This window comes from Hordeum vulgare, chromosome 2H, assembly GCF_904849725.1.
Source record: "Hordeum vulgare subsp. vulgare chromosome 2H, MorexV3_pseudomolecules_assembly, whole genome shotgun sequence".
In the NCBI taxonomy this organism is placed as follows: Eukaryota; Viridiplantae; Streptophyta; class Magnoliopsida; order Poales; family Poaceae; genus Hordeum; species Hordeum vulgare.
Genome location: NC_058519.1, coordinates 85,745,077 through 85,769,196, shown reverse-complemented (window position 1 = coordinate 85,769,196; position 24,120 = coordinate 85,745,077). Strand labels below are relative to the sequence as shown.

Below are 24,120 nucleotides of genomic sequence, written 5' to 3'. Positions count from 1 at the left end.
GCGAAGGAGACCGGGCAAGAATGAGCTTGGTGGAAAAAATGGACCTTTTGGAAGGATAAGAGGTGGGTCTCCATGGGGAAGAAGACCCACTTATATAGTGGTAGAAAATTTGATCGTTTTGTGGGCATAAGTTGTGCAGGAGCGGTACTTCCGCTTGCACGAAAGTACATGCTGGGTAGCCAACAGACATGCGTTGAGGGGGGGGGGGGGTTACTTCCGCTCCACACTAACAGACACCTCATACGAGAAAGAAAGAGGGGGCAGTACGGTAGTACCGCTCAGGGCGGTACTTCCGCTACGAACTGTCGTTCAAGAATTCATCCAAAACATAAGTGAAAAAACTAGAAATGTAAGCGGAAGTGGAGCCGGAAGTAGGGAGCGGCAGTACCACCGAAGCGGTACTACCGCTCTATTCCCAGTAGTACTTCCGCTTACCAAGAAGCAAGAGGACGGCTCCAAAGTGCCGAGGAGGAAACGAATGTGTACGTGTGTGAATCTCCCAACCTTTCCAAATGCGGACCCCCTCTTGATTGTACGGATTATCCTATGACTCAAGTCCACCAACACTAAATCATACGAGGTACTCCGTCTTCTCGTTTAACATCTGAGGGGAAGAATAACCATATCGTGCCACCTGATAACCTCTGAAAGCTCAAAGAACACGATTAGTCCGCAAAGGTGTTGTCATCAACCAGCAAAACTACTTAGGAAAGATTATGCTCTTACAATAGCCCCTTGCGGCCCTCCACCAAGTGAGGGGGACCATTGCCACTGACGCCAAGCGACAGTCAAGGGGGGGGGAGGTTGGTAGCTCTCGGTGCGTATCGCACCAGTGTCGCCCACGGGGGACCAACACGGGTGAATCCGGTTGCTGGTTGGGGTTTCTTGTGGCTAAGTCCACATACAATGACTAGTACTCCTTCTGTACCTAAATAATTATAGTTGGAAAAAACTACTAGTTCTTCTCAACTACAATTATTTATGTACAGAGGGAGTACTTTTTAATAAAAATCCCCAATCATATGGATTTTAATTTTTTTCCTCACATAATTCTTCCAAATATTCGTATTTCATACAAGCAAACATCACTTACATGTATTGCAAAGCATTCCCACAACAACATTTGGGGTATCATCTAGTTGAAAATAAATTGACTACTAATTGGAAGTCCAAGCCTAACCATTTTTTTTGTTGATGGTAATTTGTCTCTCATTCATATAATGAAGTGAAGGTACAAGCCACATACACACTGAGTTGATAAAACTGAAAAGATAGTACGTAGAACACTAGCATTTGCACAAAGGACCATCACTGATCATGTTACATACATGCATGAAAACAATTTTACTGATGTGTAAAATCAGCCTGTGGCACAATCAAGATGATGAAATGTGTGAACATTGCAACACGAATTGAGAATTGATGTAGCGTGATATAGGCGTATAGCCCACGATATATAGCATCATAACTTCGATATAAGAAAACTCTACAGGCTCCTGAGAACAACAGGAAGCCCATATTTGGGACATATCGTGAAAACATCCATTGGTGCATGGACGTACTTTGGAGATAGCCCGACTGAGAATTTCTGCAGGATCATTGCCATCACAACTTTCACCTCGATCATAGCAAAGTTCTGGCCAACGCATGCCCTTGGTCCACTGGAGAAGGGCACAAATGCATTGGGGTGGTTTGCGGCTCTCGTCGCTCCATTCTCAAACCTTTTAGGCTTGAATTCGTCGGCATCCTCGCCCCATAGCTCTTTGTCACGGTGTATTGTCTTGACCGGGATCGTTAAGATTGTGCCCTTAGGCACCCTGATGCCGTTGAGCTCGATATCTGATCCTGCTATCCTCTGGGTTAGTGAGACGGGGGCGTATAATCTGAGAGTTTCAAGGATGAACATATTGACCAGTTTCAACTTGTTGAGCATGTCGCCAGTGGGAATTTCATTGCCACACACAGTTAGCACCTCCTCTCTGAGCATCTCCTGCCACTCCTCATGCGTACTCAGCAAGAACATGGTCCAGGTAAGCAGTTGTGTGGTGGTCTCGTGCCCAGCTAAGTAGAAGGTTTTGCACTCTTCTATGATCTCATCTATGCTCATGAGCGGATTTTGCACCTGCTCTGGCGTGCATGCCTCCAGGATTACCCCGAGCATGTCGTTCCCGTAACCTGTAGTGTCCTTCGCGGTGAGCCGGCTCTCGATGATGTTGATCAGTATGCTCCTCACCTTTCTCTGAAGCCTCCACATCTTCAGGTTATTTTTTGTTGGGAGATACCTGATTAATTTCACAAATAACACGCATTGATTTAATCATTGTGCTCTATGAAACTTTATGATGTGTGCTAATTCAAATTTACTAGCGGGGAGGGATGAACAAGAAGTTCGTATATGTACCTGAATACCGAGATATGGCTCAAAATGTCGTTGAATAGACTAGAGAAGACAAGATGCTGGAGCTCTTTCTGTATTAGATGTACTTCCTTGGCCTCTTTGTGGTTATTCCCAAATGCTACGTGCGAGATTACATTAGCTGCAATCTCCCCGAACTGGCAGCTAACCTCGATCTCCAATTCGCCGTTGCCCTTCTCCAGCTTTGTCTCCCAGTTGGAGACCACCGAGCCAACACAGCCGGACACGGTCACTGCCAACATCTGTCAAGCCAAACCTCATCGCACATGCAAAAGTCAATATAAATCACACTCCATATTCTTATGAAATAACCCTTCTGTTGTTTGGATTTTCACAGTTTGTAACCATAAGCAACTTAATTTGATCATTACCCGTGCGTTGTAACAGGAGAAAAAACCATACACTCTTAATTTATAAAAAATATCTATAATCTGAGACTTCGTAATTACAGCAGAAAGAGATATGGTCTTACCCTACAAAAATTCAGTTCAAGATTTCAGAGGTCTTCTTTTTAACACGGCTTGCATGTAGATTTAATCTATACTACTATTAAACAATCGAACAAGAATTACACTACAAACACCCCATCAAACGCCCCACAAAAAAAAAACCAATCAGCACCCCACGATTAATCCCACAGATCTTAATCTAACAGCCCTCATTAATCCACCGTCTGCTGGATGTACTTAGCAATTACAATTGGCTGAACATACTCCACCAACGAAACTTGCAATCACGCAAGAAAAAAAAAGAGGAGGGCGGCGGTGGCGCAAGCCCTCGCCCCGCTCACCCCGATCGCCCGCCGCTCCTACTCGCCCCCGCGCGCCGCTCCCGCTCGCCCAACTGCCGCGACCCCTCCCCCCCGCTCCCCGCCCCCGAGCCGCCCTCCTCTCCCGACCCGCCGCCGCGACCCTCCTCTCCCGTCGCCGAGTACCGCCACCGTTGGCCCCGCGCCACCGCCGCCCTCCTCTCCCGCCCTGCCATCGCCGCCCTCCGCTTCCGATCACCCCGCGCCGCTCCCCGCGCCCTGCCGCGCCCCGCTGCGCTCGCCCCGCGCCGCACCCCGCTCTTCCCGCCCCGCGCCGCGCCGCGCTTGGCCGCCGCCCCCCGTGCCGCGCCACCGCCGCCCTCCTCTCAGCGCCGATCCCGCTCGCCCCGCGTCGCACCCCGCTCTCCCCGCGCCGTGTCGTGCCCCGCTGCGCTCTCCCCGCGCCGCGCCCCGCTTGGCCGCCGCCGCCCCCGTGCCGCTCCCCGCTCGCCCCGCTCGGCCATCCAGGTACCTTTGTTTCTTGCCTTTCTTAAACTTTTTTATTTAATTAGCAGTGTTCTTAATATCTTGTATCATATACTTGCGTCCTAATTATCAAGATTGTTATTCTGCTTGTACATGATGAGCCATTCTTCCGAGAAACTACTCGTGTAAGCATATGCCTTTGTACAAGTTTTGTTGTTGATTTCTATGTACAAGTTTTGTTGTTTGGGCCGATCTATGCGCCACTGAAGTTTGGCACTAAATTTGGGGCTGTGCTGTCGGATCATGGCAGGGATGGTCCTTTGTTCTTCATGAATCGGTCTGCCGGTAACGGTGATCATGAGGAGAGCTTCTGCAGTGAAGTCGATGAAAATGAGATGGTCAATTAGGGGAGGAAGCCTGCGTGGGTAGATGACGAGGAGGAGCAGACTGTGGTGGACATCTTAAAGGTTGCAAGATTGAGGAAGTTGAGAAAGGAGGCTGATGAGCGTGTGATCTCGGACAGAGAGTGTGAAGCTAGGTTGCACGGTCACCATGCCAAGTTGAACCCCTTCACTGGCTGGGAAGATATGGACCGTAAAGCTCCTCTCACTGGGTGTACGATGATGAATCCGGTGAGGACAGCGGAGTCGACAATATTCTTCGATGTGCTTGTTGTCAAGGGTACTGCTAAGCTTCTGCCTGGCATATTGGACTTCTCAAGGCTTGTTGATGCTTGATGGTAATGCGCAGGAGCCATCCAGTGGCCCTATCAATTTCGTGCAGTTTCACAGGAATGGCCTGCTGATGCTTGATGCAGGCCTGGATAAACGTCTGAGATTTTTCCAGATGGACGGTAAGAGAAACCCCAAGATCCAGAGCATATTCGTTGAGGATTGTCCTGTTCACAGGGCATCATTTCTACCTGGTGGCTCTGAATTGTCCTGTTCACTGTTACTAGAATTGATCCAACAGGGGCTACTCCGATGGGTCGAGCTCCTCCTCTACTGGGTTCAACCGGAAGGGCAAGGGGATGCTGCCCCCCAAGGTCATTCCTTCCCCTCCAAGCTCTGCAGGCAGCAGCAGCTCCTCCACCCCTTCCCTCGACTACGCCACGACACTGAAAGCCGGGGCCTTCGGAGGCGGGGAGTCGAGCTCTGCGGTGGGCGGCAACAAGGGGCAGGTGACGTGGAGCGACCCTGTGGCGGCGGAGACGAGGGAGGTGCCCAACGCGGCGGGGTATCCATTCTACCCCAAGATGGTCTCCAGGCAGCGAATGGTGAAAGAACAGGGGCCCGTCGACAAGGAGAAGAGCCTATGGGCACAACAGGTGATGGCCTTTTGCAATACTAATTAGTAATAATGTTGGTGTTGTTAGCTTCTGGATATGTAACTGACAATATCCCACCATTGCTGCATGTTACACTAAATGAGCAGCGTCTATTACCCCTAATTTTCTGTTGCATGTTTCAACTTTGTTCTTCATAACTAATGTTCGGCCCAAAAGGCGAAAACTGCATGGTGATATTGTTAAACTGTTAAATAGCATACATATTTCCCTTGTGCCAGACCTGTAAATCATAAAACTGCAGTAGTTTTGTATGGTTGTATCTTTATACATAATTAGTACTTCCTCCGTCCCAAAATTAGACGCTCGCAGATTTTATGTTGTTAAACTGTTAAATAGCATATAGTGTGTGAGATTGATCCATCAGTCTGTGTTTTTTAGGATCGTAGCGCACACTGCCAGTCCGGGCCAGAGGTACTTGGTGACTCCCTGATGCACATGCATCAGAGTAAATAATTTTGTTTAGTGCTAACTAGGAGCTATAATCTGCATCTGCATGAGGTAATACAAGTAGCGGTGCATCAGGGTGAAGCTAATTTGTTGCAGGCTAGCGATCGATCCCTCAAGTTCTGCTAGAGCAGCCCACGTACATTGTTCACCACACAGGCGCTGGCGCAGACGCAGACGCACGGCTCCACGAATCCACAGACCAAAGTGCAGCTGAGGCATGCTGCAGTAGACGGAAGCAACATACATCGTTTGTGTGCTCTCTTGCTCTTATCCTTTTGACTTTAGAAATCAATCTAGATTTAGTTTGATTCTTTGTGTTAATCGGATCATTTCTCAGCTTTTTAAACTCTACTGGGTCTGATGTGTCATACACGAAGGGTATTGAAGATATCTGCACAATATATGTGAGTTAGTGACCACTTGATTACATATAGTCCATATGCTAATTATATATATTCTTTCTCAACCTATAAGAAATACAAATACAGTGCTATGGAGTTCTCAACTTAAAGAAAGGGAATTATGGGAAGTTGGAGGGGAGAAGATATTGGACATTTTCTCACTTTGATGTGCATGATGTGAAAAACTAGATTGAAAATTAATGCTAAATTATGTTGGATTTCGGTAGAGTTGAATACATACTGGTAGAGAAAATTGAGGTGAAACCTAACATGGTTCCTGTTGTATAAATAATATTTGACTATGTTTTACAGGTTTAGAATTTAGAGCACTTAATTTGATTTATATATAGTGATACATTCTAATGATTTAGAAAGGCGTCCTACTTTCATGTTAACTTACATGTTCTTTGCTATTCGATATAATTTTTTATCTTCCTATTGTTCTATTAATTGATTCATCTATGGTTGTGCTCTTGTTACAAGGTCGTCCCGAGAGAACCACTAAGAGCTGGAAAATTGTTTTAGAGAATTTGTTTGGAGGTACATAATGAAACCTCATAAGTTCTACTTTGCCGATTCTTTCACAAAATTGTTTCGTTACTAATGTGTTGCACCTGTCATGTCTAACTTATTTATACATGAATCACAAATTCTTTGAATGTTGCGTCCAGGTTTAGCTACAGATGCAGACAAAATCACTCTGAAATCCTTCTCCCTAATTGATTCTCAAACTACTCTCAGGGTGAGCTTTGAACCTTGAATGTCGTGGGCACATGAAGTTCTGGTGTAATTTTCCTACAAACAAGTGATCCACGCAACAAGGTATTGATTGATGCAACTCAGATGTAATGTTTTGATATTGTTCCAGTGACTTTTAATAAGGTTTTATGAAGGATGACCAATTGAGACGATACCAAAGGGGTTTTGGATGGGAGATTTTGATTTCTCCGTCGCGCAATTGGTTATGGGGTTTCAACATGCCCCGCGGTCTTGTCATACTGGATTGTATTTCACTTGTTAGTTTAATTTCCATGCACAACTAATTATTTTTTGTTTCAAACCTGCCAAGGGCAATGCCTATAAATTGTGAGTCTATGACACTACTATATTTTTCTCACTGAATTTACTAATGAAGATTGTCGTTTGCATACTACATTGTTGAGTGATGCAAAGAAATCACATATGATTGGAAGTTCTCCAATGATGCTTTGTATATATACTCCCTCTGTAAAGGAATGTATGAGCGTTTAGATCACTATATATTTTTTTACAGAGGGAGTACTATTAATTAGTTCCTGAACACAGTTATCTATGCAATCTTGCAATGTGTTTTTTCTATATTTTTGGTCAATGAAACTTGATTTTCTCAGTGATATATTTTTGGATTTTTCACAGAATTAAATGATGGGAATCCTTGACCATTTATCTCAATCTTTGGTCAGTGACCTTCTAGGCATATGTAAATTTACAAGTCCAGCTTCTCCTCGTGACTTATAATGGTTGTATTTTCTATACGACAGCATATCCCGAGGCATCTACAAATCCAGCTTCTTAAACAAGATACGTTGGGTCATCACCAGAATCTTAAGAATGAGATTTCAAGCCCAGTTTCTGTTTTGGAGCGAAAGAGTGAAGAGCTTCACAAGGTGAGTCAGAAGTCAACTATAATCTTGACTATTTCACATGTAGTGGTATGCAAAATTATTTGTAAGAACTGACGGATTTAATTCTGCAGGTATAGTTTCATGGTGCTTCACCTATGCTACATGTTACCACTATGGAGAAAGCAACAAAATGGGAGCCTGATAACATGAAAAGAATGGAATCACATGATGCCTATCTGATAGCCAGCCAACTAAATCTTCTGGATGAGCAGCAAGATGCATCTTATGTTGCTAACCTCCAGTTGGAACTCCGGCAAGCACGTGATCGGGTGGGTGAGCTGGAAAGCGAGCGCCGGTCAACTAAGAAGAATCCTTGACCATTTATCTCAATCTTTGGTCAGTGACCTTCTAGGCATATGTAAATTTTCCGTGTTCTGAATTTTTTGCACCTATGTTCTTGTAGGTTGTGTTTTATTCATGCATATAACTTACTTGTACTTCCATTATTCTCGTAGGTTATGCTTTTTTGTCACATATCTGACACATTGTAAAATCAATGTGTATACCTAAATCTCCAAAGTTGCGGAGGAGTGCTTCATAATTTCATTAGTCTTTTTAGAGCATATCAAATGGAGCAGCTTCTTTAGTGGTAAAATCTCCCATGGATGTTTGCTGCTGGTCAGGCTCTTTCGACAATCGGTACATATTTTCTCTTAGGTATTTTTCTTGACCTAAGATTTACTACCACTTCTTATCATACATTGTTATTCACCTTTAATGTTAGTCTTTTGTGCATGGACCCTTGAAATCATATCTTCAATTGCCGTCTGCAAACTATCATTTTTGGTCATGCTATCAATCTTTCTTGCTCACTAAATGGTAGTCTGACCTTGACCTGTTTGTGTCATCAGAGAAGGGAATTTATCTTTTTTTTCCGACTTTTCTCTTGTCTTCGTAAATATATATTATTTTTAGTTGTATATTATAGAAGAATAGAGCATGGAGGTTTCAGATCCACACGCGAGCGTCTATGAACCTCTGTTGATCTTTATACATAATTAGTACTTCTATAATCACATAAATAGCATATATTAGTACGTGTGTTTGTACGTACACGATTACATACCCATCGTTTGTTTAAGAAAAGGATAAGTCAACAAGATTTAAACTCAAGGAGTAAATGGATGCACTCCAAAATCATTCCACATGCATGATTGTAAATATCGTAGATTGAAACTGTGAGATTTAGGAATTCATTTTTTGAATTCTAATGAGACGTGTAAGTTTTTTGAATTCTAATGAGACGTGCATAGCACGTGCATGCTTACTAGTACATATAAAGAAACGGTCAACTGACCTTCAATTTCATCTCCAATTCTGATTTTGTTGACGTGTTCATCCCTAATCAGGATTAGTACCGGTATGAAAGAAAGACGAATAACGAATTATTTATTAAAATTGCATCCTAGATAAAAATATATTAAATGTTTAACATGTAAAATAATATCATATTCAAATTCTACATATTTTTAATCAAATTCCATATATAAGATGTTGAATTTAAAGTTACGGTTTAAAAGATATGAGTATTTTAAAAAACATTTAATATGTACTACGGGTTTAATGTTAGAAACATTAAGGGGGTTTCTATAAAATAGCAACACGGACTAAGAATACTTATTTCTTTTATTAGTAGGTACTAACAGAAATGCCCATGCGTTGCGGCGGGAGAAAAGAATCCTTTCATATTTGTTGGTCTATGCTTTGCCATGGGAGAACACTCACGTATGTGATGCTATCAAGATTCATCTTAACAAAAACTTAATTATCTATTCGTTAAAGTATCATACATGTAAAATACATTTTTTTGGAAAAGGACATGCACAATAAATGCATTTGTCTACATAAAAAGATCTGTAGTTGAATGGCCATGCGTTGTTATGGAGAAAAATTCCACTAATTGCAGCTTTTTCATTTCCTAATTATAAACCTAAGCACCTTGGCCATTCTTAAATTTCATGTCACCTAAGTAACGTAAATCTACTTTAGTCACGTCCATAGTCACGTCCAATGCAGGAGAAAAGTCCCTGATTAAAAAAGCTATAGATCAAAGGTATTTTGGGACGCTAGTTTGTGAACAGGTTATTCCCATCCTTAATAGCCTGCTAGATATTCGTGGAAACATCATACATCAGTATCACGGTTAGCAATCTTAACTCGGTATTGTCTGAATCTTACTGCAAAAATTCAGAACATGCATCCTACCTGCTGCTACTCACCTTCAGTAAACAACTTGGCACTGTTGCCATGGTCAAAATTTAAATCAGGTGAAATTAGCAATGCAGTGTACAATATATCAGACGAAATCTGAGTTTATACATACACTACAATCCATTGTGAGCTGTAGGCCTCACAAACAAACAAACATACCGTGAATAGGCCTGATAAATCCAGTCGCACGCAGAAGGCAGAAAAGGATAAATCGTTTACATAGGATTCGTAAATATTCGGCGATCGTTAAGACTGTGAAACGCAACGCTGTTGTCTCCTACCTCTCCCGAGTCCCCCCTTCTTCTCGCACATCGCCTATTCATAGCCCCCTGCTGCATGATGCATGTGATCGAACAGGTAATATCCAACAGGTTCCTCCGCATCCCTCTGTCCTAATTGTGTCCTCTGTGGGTCTCTCCTCTGTCCGCCATGGTCGCCGACCTCGTCCCTTTCCCTTCTCAAGAGACCTCCGTGGGTCTCTCCTCTGTCCTCCATGGACGCCGACCTTGTGCCTCTGCCTTCTCTGTTTCAGGAATTGACACCGATCGAACAGCGTAACCCTTGCCTTATCCTGAGCCGCCACCTTCTCTCTGTGTAGAGCCAACCAATCGAGCAAAGGCTCCCGCTTTGCCTCTCTTTCTTTCACTCCGAGGGCAATCAACTTCACATAACACGTCATCCAACCAGACAATTCCTGAAACAGCTTATTGATTCTCCAACAACTTAAGAACGTATATAAATTGGTGAATAGTGATGAAAACGGGCGAGGTGGGCGCCGGCTTCAACTCCGTCTCCCGCTTCTATGTCCGCCTTCTGTTGCTTCCCTCCTCGTGCTGCTCCTCCCTCACCCCCTCTCCCCTTGTCTTGTTTTATCCATCAGGGGAGCCATTGCGCTGCCAGAGTTGCCTTCTGTTGCTTCCCTCCTCTCGCTGCTCCGCCCTTACCCCCTCTCCCCTTGACTTGTTTTCTCCACCAGGTGATCCATTGCGCTGCCAGAGTTGCAGTTTTGACGATGTCCCAAGGTGCCGCCGCTGTCGCTCGCGTGCAGGTCGCCCCATCGACCAGATCCATCTCTCCACCACCAGAACTCGCCTCTCGCCGCGGATCCAGTCGACCTCAGCTCGGATGGCTGCCCTCCCCAAGGCCTAGCTCGGCAAGAGCTGCAACCTATGCAGCCTTTCCCTGCCGAGCTCCTCGCCCGACCCCGCGCTCGTCTCCTCGCCGGGGCGCTTCACCCACGACGGCAACCACTCCCGTAGCCATAGCCACTTGGCGCGCCGCCGCCAGCCAACCCCTTTGGGATCGAGGGGAGGAGCCCCACGAGCACCCCGCCCTGCTCGCCGTGACATCGCCTGTTGTCCGCCTGCCAGCCGCCGGGGATGGACGGATCCGAGGAACTCCGATGTGGATCCGACCTTCCTTGCCCTCCTCGCCACGCCGAAGCCCTGCTGCAAAGCTCACGTCGCCGGCCAGGACCTGCGAGCTCTCTGCATCTGCACGCGCAAAGGTAGACGAGCTTCAGCTTCAGGGAGGATTGCGGGTTGATTTCGATAAACCTTAGGGGTTTTTCTGCAAAGAAGCCACGACGTACGACAGAAACGATCGGGGTTTTATTATTACTAGCACAAATGCCCGTGCGTTGCAACGGGAGAAAAATAAAAAAAGACACGTACGTAAGGTCTTAGATTATCAAATATGTACAAAGAAAGAACCTAGTGCAAGTATATCATGTCCAAAGATTATAACATTTCCCAAATATTGATGCTTAAGTTAACATGTTACAATACAAATAGTCGGTACGAAATAAAGACAAATATTGATTAGCATTGTATCCTAAATAGTATATTTTTTAAAATATTTAATATGTAAAATAACAACATATTCAAACTCTACACATTTTTCTAATCAAGTTTCATATATAACATGTTTAAATTGGATTTACGGTTTAAAAGATATTGTTATTTGAAAATACATATTTATTCTGAATGGACTTCGAGGTTATTAACGCATACGTGAGGGGTGTATGTAAAAATTTTAAAAAACGATTCGTTCTGAATATAATTTGGACTGCGGGTTATTTAGCACGAAAGTAAAGGGGTTTTGTGTAAAATGTGGAAAAAACCCGGTTCAGACTCACTTCAAAAACGTGCCGCGGCTTAATTAGATGAAACTACAGGGGTGTTTTTGCAAAAAAGCCACGACGGACGTCAGAAGCAGTGCATGCTTTATTATTAGGGGAGATAGCAAAAGGACCCGTGCGTTGCAACGGTAGAAAAAAATACTACACAATTTTAATCTTTTTTTAATCATTTTGATTTATTAAAATAATAAGCTAACTAACTAATGTAGTCAGTCCTATCCTATTTTGTTGAGAAATCAATCCGTCCATTGTTAATTCCACCATGATGAGAAATTGAGCGGGACAAGCAAAGCAAAACAAAGAGGCTACGTGAATTGATCAATGGATTGTTATCTTATTTCACCCATGTGGGATCAGGTCATAAACTGAAGGCGGTGTTCCATTCTCTGTCTCTACAACAATACAATCTTACATTCAATACATTCATTCATCAGCAAACAAATCTCCACAAAACAAAATTTCTTGCCGGTGCTTGGCACACGGTTGGAGGCATGGGGAGGGGATCTCACCAGATGATGAGTTCCTGCCGGAGGAGGGGATACGAGGAGGGGAGCAAAGGTTAGGCGCCTCTATCTGGCCATAAGGAGTTGCCGTTGCCGCGCCATAACCTCGGAGTTCCCCGTGTGAGCCATGGAGGCCCGCCTCCACCAGCAAGTACTTTGCTCCACCGCGCCTTATCCGCGCGCCGCCGCCGTTCTGCATCGAGCAGACGCATCATCCCCAGTCACTGTAGCTCTCGCGTTGATTTAATCCAGAAGCTGTGCTCGAGCGCCGAAACGGGGCAGCAAGCGGGCATCGGTACGGCCGCGGAGGCGAGTGGGTTGAGATCGACAACAGTGGTGGTTGAGGTCGGCTGCGGCGGCGAGTGGTGTGGCAGCGGCCTGGGCACAGGCCAGGGTGGATCAGGGTCGACGCGATGCGCTTGAGCGTCGCAACGGGGAGAGGTACGGTCGCGGAGGCGGGTGGGTTGAGATCGGCAGCGGTGGCGGTTGAGGTCGGCCACGGCGGCGAGTGGTGTGGCGGTGGCCTCGGCACAGGCCAGGGTGGCCCAGGGTAGACGGGAGGAGGCGATGCGTATGGATATAATTTTTGCAGCGAATTGTTTTTTCCTTTTACGTTGCAGATAAATGATGGAGCATGGGTTGAATAACAAAAATTATAGAGGCTTTTTTAGAAAAATGTCGTGGTGGGTTTTCCGACGGAAGCAATAGCCTCTTTATTATTAGGTATAGACTAGTAAAAATACCTGTGCGTTGCAACGGGATAAACATTTTATTTTATTTAAGTTATTATTTTAATTTTGATACATTTTTGATTTTGACTCATCATATTGATGTCGTGCACTTACGGTTACACTCACGCACCATCTAGATGGGCCGTTCAATACTTTTAATCTTTGATGAGAAATAGTACAAAGGAGAAAAGGAGACGTTGAATGGATAGTCATTATAACGAAGATTTTTGTGCAGATGCTGAATTGTCCACACGTGCACATTATTAACATGCGTTTATACCAACACTGAATACTTAAAGATATATATATAAGATGCAATATTTACAATTGATTACCTTCAGTTGATATATGGTCATGTCTATTCGATTGATCGGGATGCCTTTATACTCAAGCATGTCCAACGCTAACAATGCAGCTCCGCACACGGACCCAATTTTCGTCATCATCATCATCGTCATCGACCTACGCAGCGCACACACACAAACACCACTGTTTTATTCTCAAAGAAAAAAAACACAGTTCCATTGCTTCGCGCTCTCCATCTAGGAGCGACGTGGGCAATCAGACTTTGGGTCCAGCAGCAAGGATCTCCTCGGTGAGGGTGCTGTCCTCCCCGATTTTGTAGCTGGCGAACAACTCGAAGTTCTTCCCGAATATATGGGACGAATTAACCGCATTCATCCCATGCAGTATTAACCCCCTGCTATTTTGTTACGTAGTACTACAGCTGCTACTGACTACTACTCCCTTTGTTCCTAAATATATGATCTTGTAAAGATTGCACTATGGATTACATACGGATGTATATAGACAAATTTTAAAGTATAGATTCACTCATTTTGCTCCGTATGTACTCCCTCCGTTCCTAAATATAAGTCTTTTAAACGATTTTACTAAGGGACTACATACAGAGCAAAATGAGTGAATCTACACTTTAAAGTATGTCTACATACATCCGTACGTAGTCCTCTAGTGCAATCTATAAAAAGACTTATATTATGAAACGGAGGGAGTAAAATCTTTACATCGTCTTATATTTAGGAACGGAGGGAGTACAATAGTACTCCAGTAGAGTAGTAATTGACGTATGCCTTTGACTAAATTACAGCTAGCTGCCGCGATGGGCGGTGGAATGATCCTATTTTTGGCGAGGAAATCACTTTTATCATGTATGCAACCATGAAAAGGTAAGAAAGTTTGACCGGTCCAAGGAAAGGTGGATAGGTTGGTGCATGCATGCATGGGTTGCTTGCGTGCGTGCGTCAGCAATGGAGAGACACTGATGGTAGTAGTAGTACTGACCTTGGAGGCGAGGATCTGTAGGCCGGGGTACTTTATGTCCCAGCTGAACTCGGAGACGCCCCAGCCGGTGCCGCCGAAGTCGTCGGCGTTGGAGACGACGTAGTCGAGGTACTCGCGGCCGCCGGTGGCGCGGTGCAGCCACAGCGCCGCCCACAGCAGCTCGTCCTTGTACCCGCTCGCCGACGTGTAGTAGCTCTTCACCACCTGCACGCACTCGTCGTACCGGCCCCGGTACTTGTCCGTGAACAAAAACAACTGCACGTATAAATACAGACGTACGTATGTACAAATTCACGCCGTCGATGGCCGTGGGGATCTCGAGGCCGAAGACCTCGGTCTTGTGGTAGTTGAGCGTGAGGAGCTCGCCGGAGTGGATGGCGTTGATGATCTTCCTGGTGTATGGCAGCTTGATCCGCTTGCCAACGCCATACCTGGACAGGGAGAAATGCAGAGTTAGCAACGCACTGGTGGTCGCGAGGAATCTCATTGCAAGGGCATGGATAGTACCTTCCACCGGACCGGCCGGTGTTGACGAGCCACCCGGTGGCGCCGTACGTCTGCATCTTCTCAGCGAGCATGGGGCGTACTTGGTCGGGTGGAGCATGATGAACGCCGCGCTGAAGCAGGCGGAGAAGATCGCCTGCCGCTCGTTGATGCCGTCTTCTGTACCGGCGACCTGTGAAGACGAAGATACCAGATGGCAAAATCAATCAGATTAAACATAGGGGGTGTTGTGTAAAATGTAAAAAAAAGTTTTCTTTTTTGACTTAAATCCGGACTGCGGGTTGATTTCAGAAAACGACAGGGGGTTTTATGTAAAACAGCCATGACGGACTACAGAAGCAATAGTTACTATATTATTAGGGAAGATTATTATTATTATTATTATTATTATTATTATACTAGCAAAAGGGCCCGTGCGTTACAACGGGAGAAAAAATACCACACACTTTTAATCTTTTTATAATTATTTTGACTTATTAAAATAATAAGCTAACTAACTAATATAGTCAGTCCTATCCTATTTTGTTGAGAAATCAACCCGATCATTGTTAATTCCACCATGATGAGAAATTAAGCGGGACAAGCAAAGCAAAACAAAGAGGCTACGTGAATTGATCAATGTACTGTTATTTTATTTCACTCATGGGATAGAGAATGTGGGATCAGATGACAAACTGAAGGTGGTGTTCCATTCTCTGTCTCTACAACAATACAATCTTACATTCAATACATTCATTCATCAGCAAACAAATCTCCACAAAATAAAATTTCTTGCCGGTGCTTGGCACACTGTTGGAGGCATGGGGAGGGGATCTTACCAGATGATGAGTTCCTGCCGGAGGAGGGGATATGATGAGGGGAGCAAGGGTTAGGCGCCTCTATCTGGTCATAAGGAGTCGCCGTTGCCGTGCCATAACCTCAGAGTTCCCCGTGTGAGCCATGGAGGCCCGCCTCCACCTGCAAGTACTTCGCTCCGCCGCGCTGCCGCCGTTCTGCATTGAGCAGACGCATCATCCCAAGTCACTGTAGCGGTCGCGTTGATTTGATCCAGAAGTTGTGCTCGAGCGTCGAAACGGGGGCAGCAAGTGGGCAGAGGTACGACTGTGGAGGCGGGTGGGTTGAGATCGACAACAGTGATGGTTGAGGTCGGCCGCGGCGGCGAGTGGTGTGGCAGCGGCATGGGCACAGGCCAGGATGGACCAGGGTCGACGCGATGCTCTCGGGCGCCGCAACGGGGGCAGTGAACGGGGAGAGGTACGACCGCGGAGGCGGGTGGGTTGAGATCGACAGGGGTGGCGGTTGAGGTCGGCCGCGGCGGCGAGTGGTGTGGCGGCGGCCTGGGCACACGCCAGGGTGGCCCAGGGTCGACGGAAGGAGGCGATGTGTACGGATATAATTTTTGCAGCGAATCGTTTTTTCTTTTGCGTTGCAGATAAATGATGGAGCGCGGGTTGAATAACAAAAATTAAGGGGCTTTTTATAAAAATACCACGGTGGGTTTTCCGACGGAAGCAATAGCCGCCAAAAGGGCCCATGCGTTGCAACGGGAGAAAGAAATACCACACGTCACACGCTCTTAATTTATAAAAAATGTCTATAATTTGAGAATTTATAGTTACGATACAAATAAAAATGGTCTTATCCTACAAAACTGCAGTTCAAAATTTTACGGGTCTTCTATTTTAACACGGCTTGCATGTAGATTTAATACGTACAAAGAATCAGTCAAGTGACCTTCAGTTTCATCTCTAATCATGATTTTGTTGACGTGTTCATCCCCGACTCGGATGAGTACCGGTATGAAAGAAAGACAAAACTTATTTATTAAAATTACACCCTAGATAGTATTTTTATTAAACGTTTAACAGATAAAATAATAGCATATTTAAATTGTACATATTTTTCTAATCAAATTCCATGTATAATATGTTAAATTTGGAGTTACGGTTAAAAGATATGAGTATTTAAAAAAATATTTAATATATACTACGAGTTTAATGTCATAAACAATAAGGGCTTTTTTGTCGGTGGATTTTCCGACGGAAGCGATAGCCTCTTTATTATTAGATAAAGATTATTATTATTATATTATTATATATATATGCTAGGGAGAGATAGATTCTTTTGAATAAACATGACGGTAAATAAAACTTATTTTCTCAATCCCCAATCGATTTTCGTTTTATATGCCCACCCCTACTTCAACTTCAAAGCCAGACCCAATCGATTCTCGTTTTATATGCATGTAGGTGCGGCGCGAGCCTGGCAGGCTGGATTTGTTAGAAAAAATTGTGCTCTCGTTGTATAACCGTCGACGGCCGCCGCTAGCGATCGATTCTCGTTTTATATGCATGTAGGTGCGGCGCAAGCCTGGCAGGCTGGATTTGTTAGAAAAAATTGTGCTCTCGTTGTAGTATAACCGTCGACGGCCGCCGCTAGCGATCGATTCATCTCCCGTTCCTCAAAATCTGCATCTACATCTTCTAATTCTTCCTGTGGTGTATGCGCCCCTGCCAGCCAAAACTGCAATCACTCCTCACTCCTCAAGATCAAGTGGTCAAAAGTTACACTGCGTTGGTTCTGTTCGGTGGATCAACCAAGGTTTGTAAAATTTTAGGTCTTAGATTTTTAATTACCCCCTTATCTTGTATTCTGGTGACTACTTGGTGTTTGAAAAGGAAAAGAAAAGGTGTTACTCTGGTGTAGTTAAAGACCAAGAACATCACCTTAGATTCGTGAATTATTTCAATTGGAGAACCATGTATAGTGTGCTAATTGACAAGTGTAAGTTATATTATATGCTCAGTTTTAAACTGGGAAGCTCTATTGATCAGTTCAAGATACATTTCAGCCATACGACAACAAAAGAAAAGGAAATCATGTTCAAGGGAGTGCTAAATCTTAATTTACTGTAGTACTCAATCTAAATAGTTGGGTTGACATGGTATTTCATGAACAGTTTATATATATATATATATATATATATATATATATATATATATATATATATATATATATATATATATATACCTAATAATAAAACGGTTATTGCTTTCGTCGGAAAACCCACCGCGGTATTTTTATAAAAAGCCCCTTCAATTTTTGTTATTCAACCCGCACTCCATCATTTATCTACAACGCAAAAGGAAAAAACGATTCGCTGCAAAAATTATACCCGTACGCATCGCCTCCTCCCGTCGACCCTGGGCCACCCTGGCCTGTGCCCAGGACGCCGCCACACCACTCGCTGTCGCGGCCGACCTCAACCGCCACCGCTGCCGATCTCAATCCACCCGCCTCCGCGTCCGTACCTGTCCCCGCTCACTGCCCCCGTTGCGGCCCTCGAGCGCATCGCGTCGACCCTGGTCCACCCTGACCTGTGCCTAGGCCGCTGCCACACCACTCGCCGCCGCAGCCGACCTCAACCACCACTGTTGTCGATCTCAAAACACCCGCCTCCGCAGCCGTACCTCTGCCCCTTTGCTGCCCCCGTTTCGGCGCTCGAGCACAGCTTCTGGATCAAGTCAACGCGGCAGCTAGAGTGACTCGGGATGATGCGTCTGCTCGATGCAGAACAGCGGTGGCGCGGCGGAGCGAAGTACTTGCAGGTGGAGGCGGGCCTCCATGGCTCACACGGGGAACTCCGAGGTTATGGCGCGGCAACGGCGACTCCTTATGGCCAGATAGAGGCGCCTAACCCTTGCTCCCCTTGTCGTATCCCGTCCTCCGACAGGAACTCATCATCTGGTGAGATCCCCTCCCCATGCCTCCAACCATGTGCCAAGCACCGGCAAGAAATTTTGTTTTGTGGGATTTGTTTGCTGATGAATGAATGTATTGAATGTAAGATTGTATTGTTGTAGAGACAGAGAATGGAACACCACCTTCAGTTTGTCATCTGATCCACATTCTCTACCCCATGAGTGAAATAAGATAACAGTCCATTGATCAATTCACGTAGCCTCTTTGTTTTGCTTTGCTTGTCCCGCTCAATTTCTCATCATGGTGGAATTAACAATGAACGGGTTGATTTCTCAATAAAATAGGATAGGACTGACTACATTAGTTAGTTAGCTTATTATTTTAATAAATCAAAATGATTATAAAAAGATTAAAAATGTGTGGTATTTTTTTCTGTCGTTGCAACGCACAGCCCCTTTTGCTAGTATATATATATGAAAAATACATCCTACCACCTAGGGATAGTTACCCCACATGTTTCATATACTATCATGTGGTAGTATATATATATATATATTAATTTATCATTTTTATTATGTTTATATATTATATATAAGATTTTTCCAAGTGAGTTACATGAAAAAATACAAGTTAGCCCATAGTTTTTATTATATTTATGAAATACATATATTTTTGTACGTAAAAAAGACATACACAAAATATGATACATACTACCAAAAAATAGTATATATACTACCTAAACATTATTATATACTACATACTACGCGTACATACTCTCTGATTTGATAGATACTACATACAATATACAAAACACAAGTGGTGTTAACTACCATTTATCACCCAGGGTGCAGAATAGTTTATTCTTCACCCGAGATAATCTTACAATCAATTTACAAATAATTTACATTTGAAATATAAATATTTACATTTATATTGAATCACTACGTAAAATATGACAAAACAAAAACAAAAATATAGGTCACAAGACCAAGAAAAACTGAGTTTATTGTATATTTTGCACTATTTTTGCATGGTCGTAATTTTACGTGACATATTTTTTTTACATTGATTATATTTTTTTACGTATAAAATAAGAAAAAATTTACGGAACGTAAAATTATGATGCATTGATGTTAAAATCGAGGGGGATGAAGAATAACTATTCCTCACCGAGTATGACGAATAGCGCGACCCTATATAGAAACTCTATTCATCACCGAGAGGAGGCCATGCCGCGCCCAATGATTATGGCGATGACACGATTCTAGAGAAGGTATTTATCCAATTTTTTCTATCTAGGTTCCTTATACACATATATTGCTTATTTGTTCCGATGTTTATATTAAAGGGTCCGAGTTTTATTTTCGTCTCGGGTCCTTAAAATCTGAGGACCGGCCATGTCGACTTTCATTGGGAGCTGATTTCTGATGCTCATCCAAGTGAGCTTTTTCTATAAAAATGTCATGTGTGCTAGCCTAGTATTCATGGTTTTCATCAATTTCACCTTTGTCTGACGAGAGCACAAAACTTGAACAACACTAAGAGTAAAATTATCCTTAATAAGTAACTACTTCGATGGCTAGCAGCAGGTAAATAACAAGAGTATGTAACCTGAGGTATACGGTATACCACAGCACTACAGTAAAATCAATTACGTGGACCACATACTGTGATTTGATCGCCCATGGATGTCTCCTGCTAGAGATGCACGCTGATGGTGTTCACGTGTCCTCAATTATCCGGAAAACTTCCTGCGTCTGGCGGTTTTTGTGTTTTTCGATGTCGATGACAAGTGACAGATTGGTGCAGGTACAAAGTTGATGGCCCGATGGTGATGAATTTGACGTTCTTTCCCGACAATAACTGCGGGATGCATGCATAAGATCTGGATCCAGGTCGACATGAAAAACATCCTCGATTGACACACCACATCATCACGCGTCTATTCTATAGGTCTGGTCTTTGGCTCACAATGCCTACAAGGCTATGACGCTAGCCTCGATTTTGATTTATTAGTTCTCTGCCTCTTTCCTCAGTGTGCATCTCGGCGACATGGATCGACCTCGATTTTGATTTATTAGTTCTCTGCCTCTTTCCTCAGTGTGCATCTCGGCGACATGGATCGACGGCTATTTCAGATTTGATTGATTATAGGGATTCCAATGAGTTTATTTGTAATAGTCTTTTATGTGAGTTTTTTCTGCAAACTTTCCTGGATACTTGTCATGCCCCAGTATATATATGTGTGTATGGAATTGTACATATTTTATCGTTTAATATAATATGTGTGGTTCCCTCAACTAAAGCTGTCTAGAAAATCTTAAGTAAATAAACACAATTATTATAAAGCAATAATGAATACTACGATTTTGGTTCGTGTACGAATATGTATGGTACGCATCAGCCTATACATACTTGCTCCGTTTCTAAATATAAGTCTTTTATTTTTTTACTATAAACTACATACGAAATAAATGAGTGAATCTATACTAAAAAATATATCTATATACATCCGTATATAATCCATAATATAGTTTCTTAGAAGACTTATATTTAAAAATGGAGAAAATGCATCCCTGTCTCCCGCTCTCCTTGAATGGCACATGCACAAATTATCTCTCCAGAAAGTAGCACTACATTTACGGCAGAAAATATTTTTCTAAGGGCGTGTTTGGTTCCTATATCATGTTTTTCCAACATTTATCATTCCTTTTTGCCCCACATGCTTACTCGTTAGTCGATCAACATTGACGTCATACTTTGGTACATTTTTTTTTTTGATTGTATACTTTGGTACATTTTAGGTAGTCTTGCCTCTCTGAGTTAATGATATGTGAGATCTAGTTTGCATCACGTGAATTTTGCCACAAGTGAACTCTGTCAAACTTGTGTAACCTGCGTCATGGTAAATGTGGCAGGCCTAGTACTTTCTTTCTACTCCCTCTGTTTCATAATGTAAGAACGTATTTTAAAACGCTTTTATGTTATGGAACGGAGGGAGTAACTTTCATGTCTTATGCCAAACTCTATAATATTTGACCAACATTATATTGTAGTATAAAATTTATAATGTAAAATAAATGAAATATAATTAATGATAGATCTAATAATATGGGTTCGTTATTGTAACTATTATAAAAAATAGACCTAATCTAACTTTAGAGAATCTGAATTAAGGCAAAACTAATATACCCCTTCTTTCCTATATTTATTGTTGAGGAAAACTGACTAGTTCTTCTCAACAATAAATATTATGGTATGACCTGCAAAGAAATGTTATGATACAAAGGGAGTATGAAGTAAAGAAGAAGCGGAGTAGTAAAAAGTAAATACATCTATATCTATATTTATATTTATATCTATATTTATATTTATATCTATATCTATATCTATACCGACTAATAAAGCAAATACAGCTTCTGCCGTACGTCATTCAAATTGTCCCTAAAGTTGAACAAATTACCCACCAATGCCACCTATAAGTCATAGAAAACGTTTCAAACAGAAAAATCTTTGGACTGGGCCGGCCCATGTAGGCACCTCCTATATTACGCGCTGTGCGTTGGAAAAAGATGCAGCACACCTGTTTGGGCCGGCCCATGCATGGGCGTCTGTTTTTTTATTTTAGTTTTTTCATTTTTCTTTTTATTTCCATTTTGTTTTTCTACTTTAAATAATTTATAACTTCAAATAACTTTTCTCAATTTTAAGAAAGTGAGAATTTCGAAATAAAATATTCAAGAAAACATATTTTTTTTGAGAATTCAAAAACTACTTAGGAGTTTTGAAAATGTTTGCATATACAAAAAAATGTTTAAATTTTGAGAAAATGTCCATAAAATAAAGAAAGTCAATGTTTTTAGACAAAAGTCCAAGATCTTAAAAACAGTTCGTGCCTCTGTTTTTAGTCTCGTTTTTTATTTTCATTTTTCTGTTCCAATTTTCAATTTAAATAATTTAGAAATTTGAAAAACTTTTGCAATTTATAAAACTGAGAATTTTGAAATAAAAGTTTGAAGAAAACATAAAATATTTGTGAATTCAAAAAATGCTCGGGATTTTTGTAAAAGTATTCGCATATTCAGAAAAATGTTCATAATTTTGAGAACAATGTTGGTGAAAACAATAAAAGTCCATGATTTTGTAATTGAAAAAATGTTTGCTAATTCAAAAAATGTTCATGCATTTCAAGGAATGTCCTAAAATTTTAAAGACATAATATGATCAGCATCATTGAAGATTATAATTGTTTTTTTTCATTGTAACGCACGAGTCCTTTTGCTAATTTAAATAAAAGAACGGAGGAGTATATATTTATACCTTTAGCTTGTCAAGGTTGAACACTGGATGGACGACCTTCCGGTGGCGCTTCCACTCGTCGCCGTCGATGAGGATGAGCCCCTTGCCGAGCCCGCGGGTGAAGTGATCGCTGACGGGGTTCTTGGTGAACAGCCCGGTGCGGTCGGAGAGCACCTGCTTCACCATGTTCACGTCGCCCATGAACAGCTCCGGCGTCTCCCCGAACCAGGACACGAACGTCCGCCCTGCATGCATGCGCGCGGCGCCGTCATCACGTGCGCACGGCACGAAGAAGACGATCAAGCACGCACGAACACGTACCGTAGAGGGCCATCCATTTATGGAAGTAGGGCTGCACCAGGGCGCCGTAGTCGTGGCAGCCGGCGTCGAGCGCGAGGCCGGCGGTCTCGGCGATGAGCCGCTTCATCTCCAGGATGTTGCCAACCAGGAACCGGTAGTGCGGCCCGCCAACGCCCTGCGTGCGGAACGCCCTGGCTATGGCACGGGGCCTCCACACGAACCGCGACAGCGCGCCGAGCGCCCACCACGAGGCCAGCGCCGCCGCCGCACCGGCCGCCACCGTCCAGATCATGGCCACGCCCATGGTGTTGGTGTGTGCGTTAGGAAGATTGTGTGTCTTTGCTGTAGGACAAGAACGAGCCGAGGAGGTTGTATTTATACAAGAATTTTGGGCAGCAACTGAAGGCGAAGGTCGTTCTCTCGAGGAATGAGTATGTGCTATGGGGTGACCTGCCCTGACCGCGACAGCCATGGAAATTATGCCCACGCACGGACTTCTGGTGAAGTACAGATAACAGAAAAAAGAACCATATAACCACACACACACACACACACTTTGGCTCCGTACGTATAATAACATAACTGAAGTACGGAGAGTCACTGTGTACGATTTAATTTCGGCCATACTTAACATAATTTACATCGAAAAATATCAAATTTTCTCTAAAAGTATAGATTAAACTTGCATTGTACCCTCCGTTCTTAAATATAATACCTTTTAGAGATTTTATTATAGACTACATATATGCATGTAGTCATATTTTAGAGTGTAGATTCACTCATTTTGTTTCGTATCTCCCTTTGTTCCAAATTAAGTGACTCAACTTTGTATTAACTTTGTACTAAAGTTAGCACAAAGTTGAGTCACTTAATTTAAAACGGAGGGAGTAATATATAGTGAAATTTTTAAAAGGACTT

At 43.1% G+C, this 24,120-nt stretch overlaps 1 protein-coding gene across 1 annotated transcript; it reads right to left on the bottom strand.

The window, feature by feature from the left end:
- Window positions 1-1,403: 1,403 nt before the first annotated feature.
- Window positions 1,404-23,506, bottom strand: LOC123429671 (cytochrome P450 709B2-like). Its single transcript, XM_045113682.1, has 4 exons — window positions 23,224-23,506; window positions 22,924-23,147; window positions 2,402-2,658; window positions 1,404-2,282 (listed from the first exon to the last, which is right to left on the bottom strand). The coding sequence occupies exons 1-4, from the start codon at window positions 23,504-23,506 to the stop codon at window positions 1,487-1,489; spliced, it is 1,560 nt and encodes a 519-aa protein (XP_044969617.1). The 3' UTR covers window positions 1,404-1,486.
- Between the last annotated feature and the right edge of the window lie 614 nt (window positions 23,507-24,120).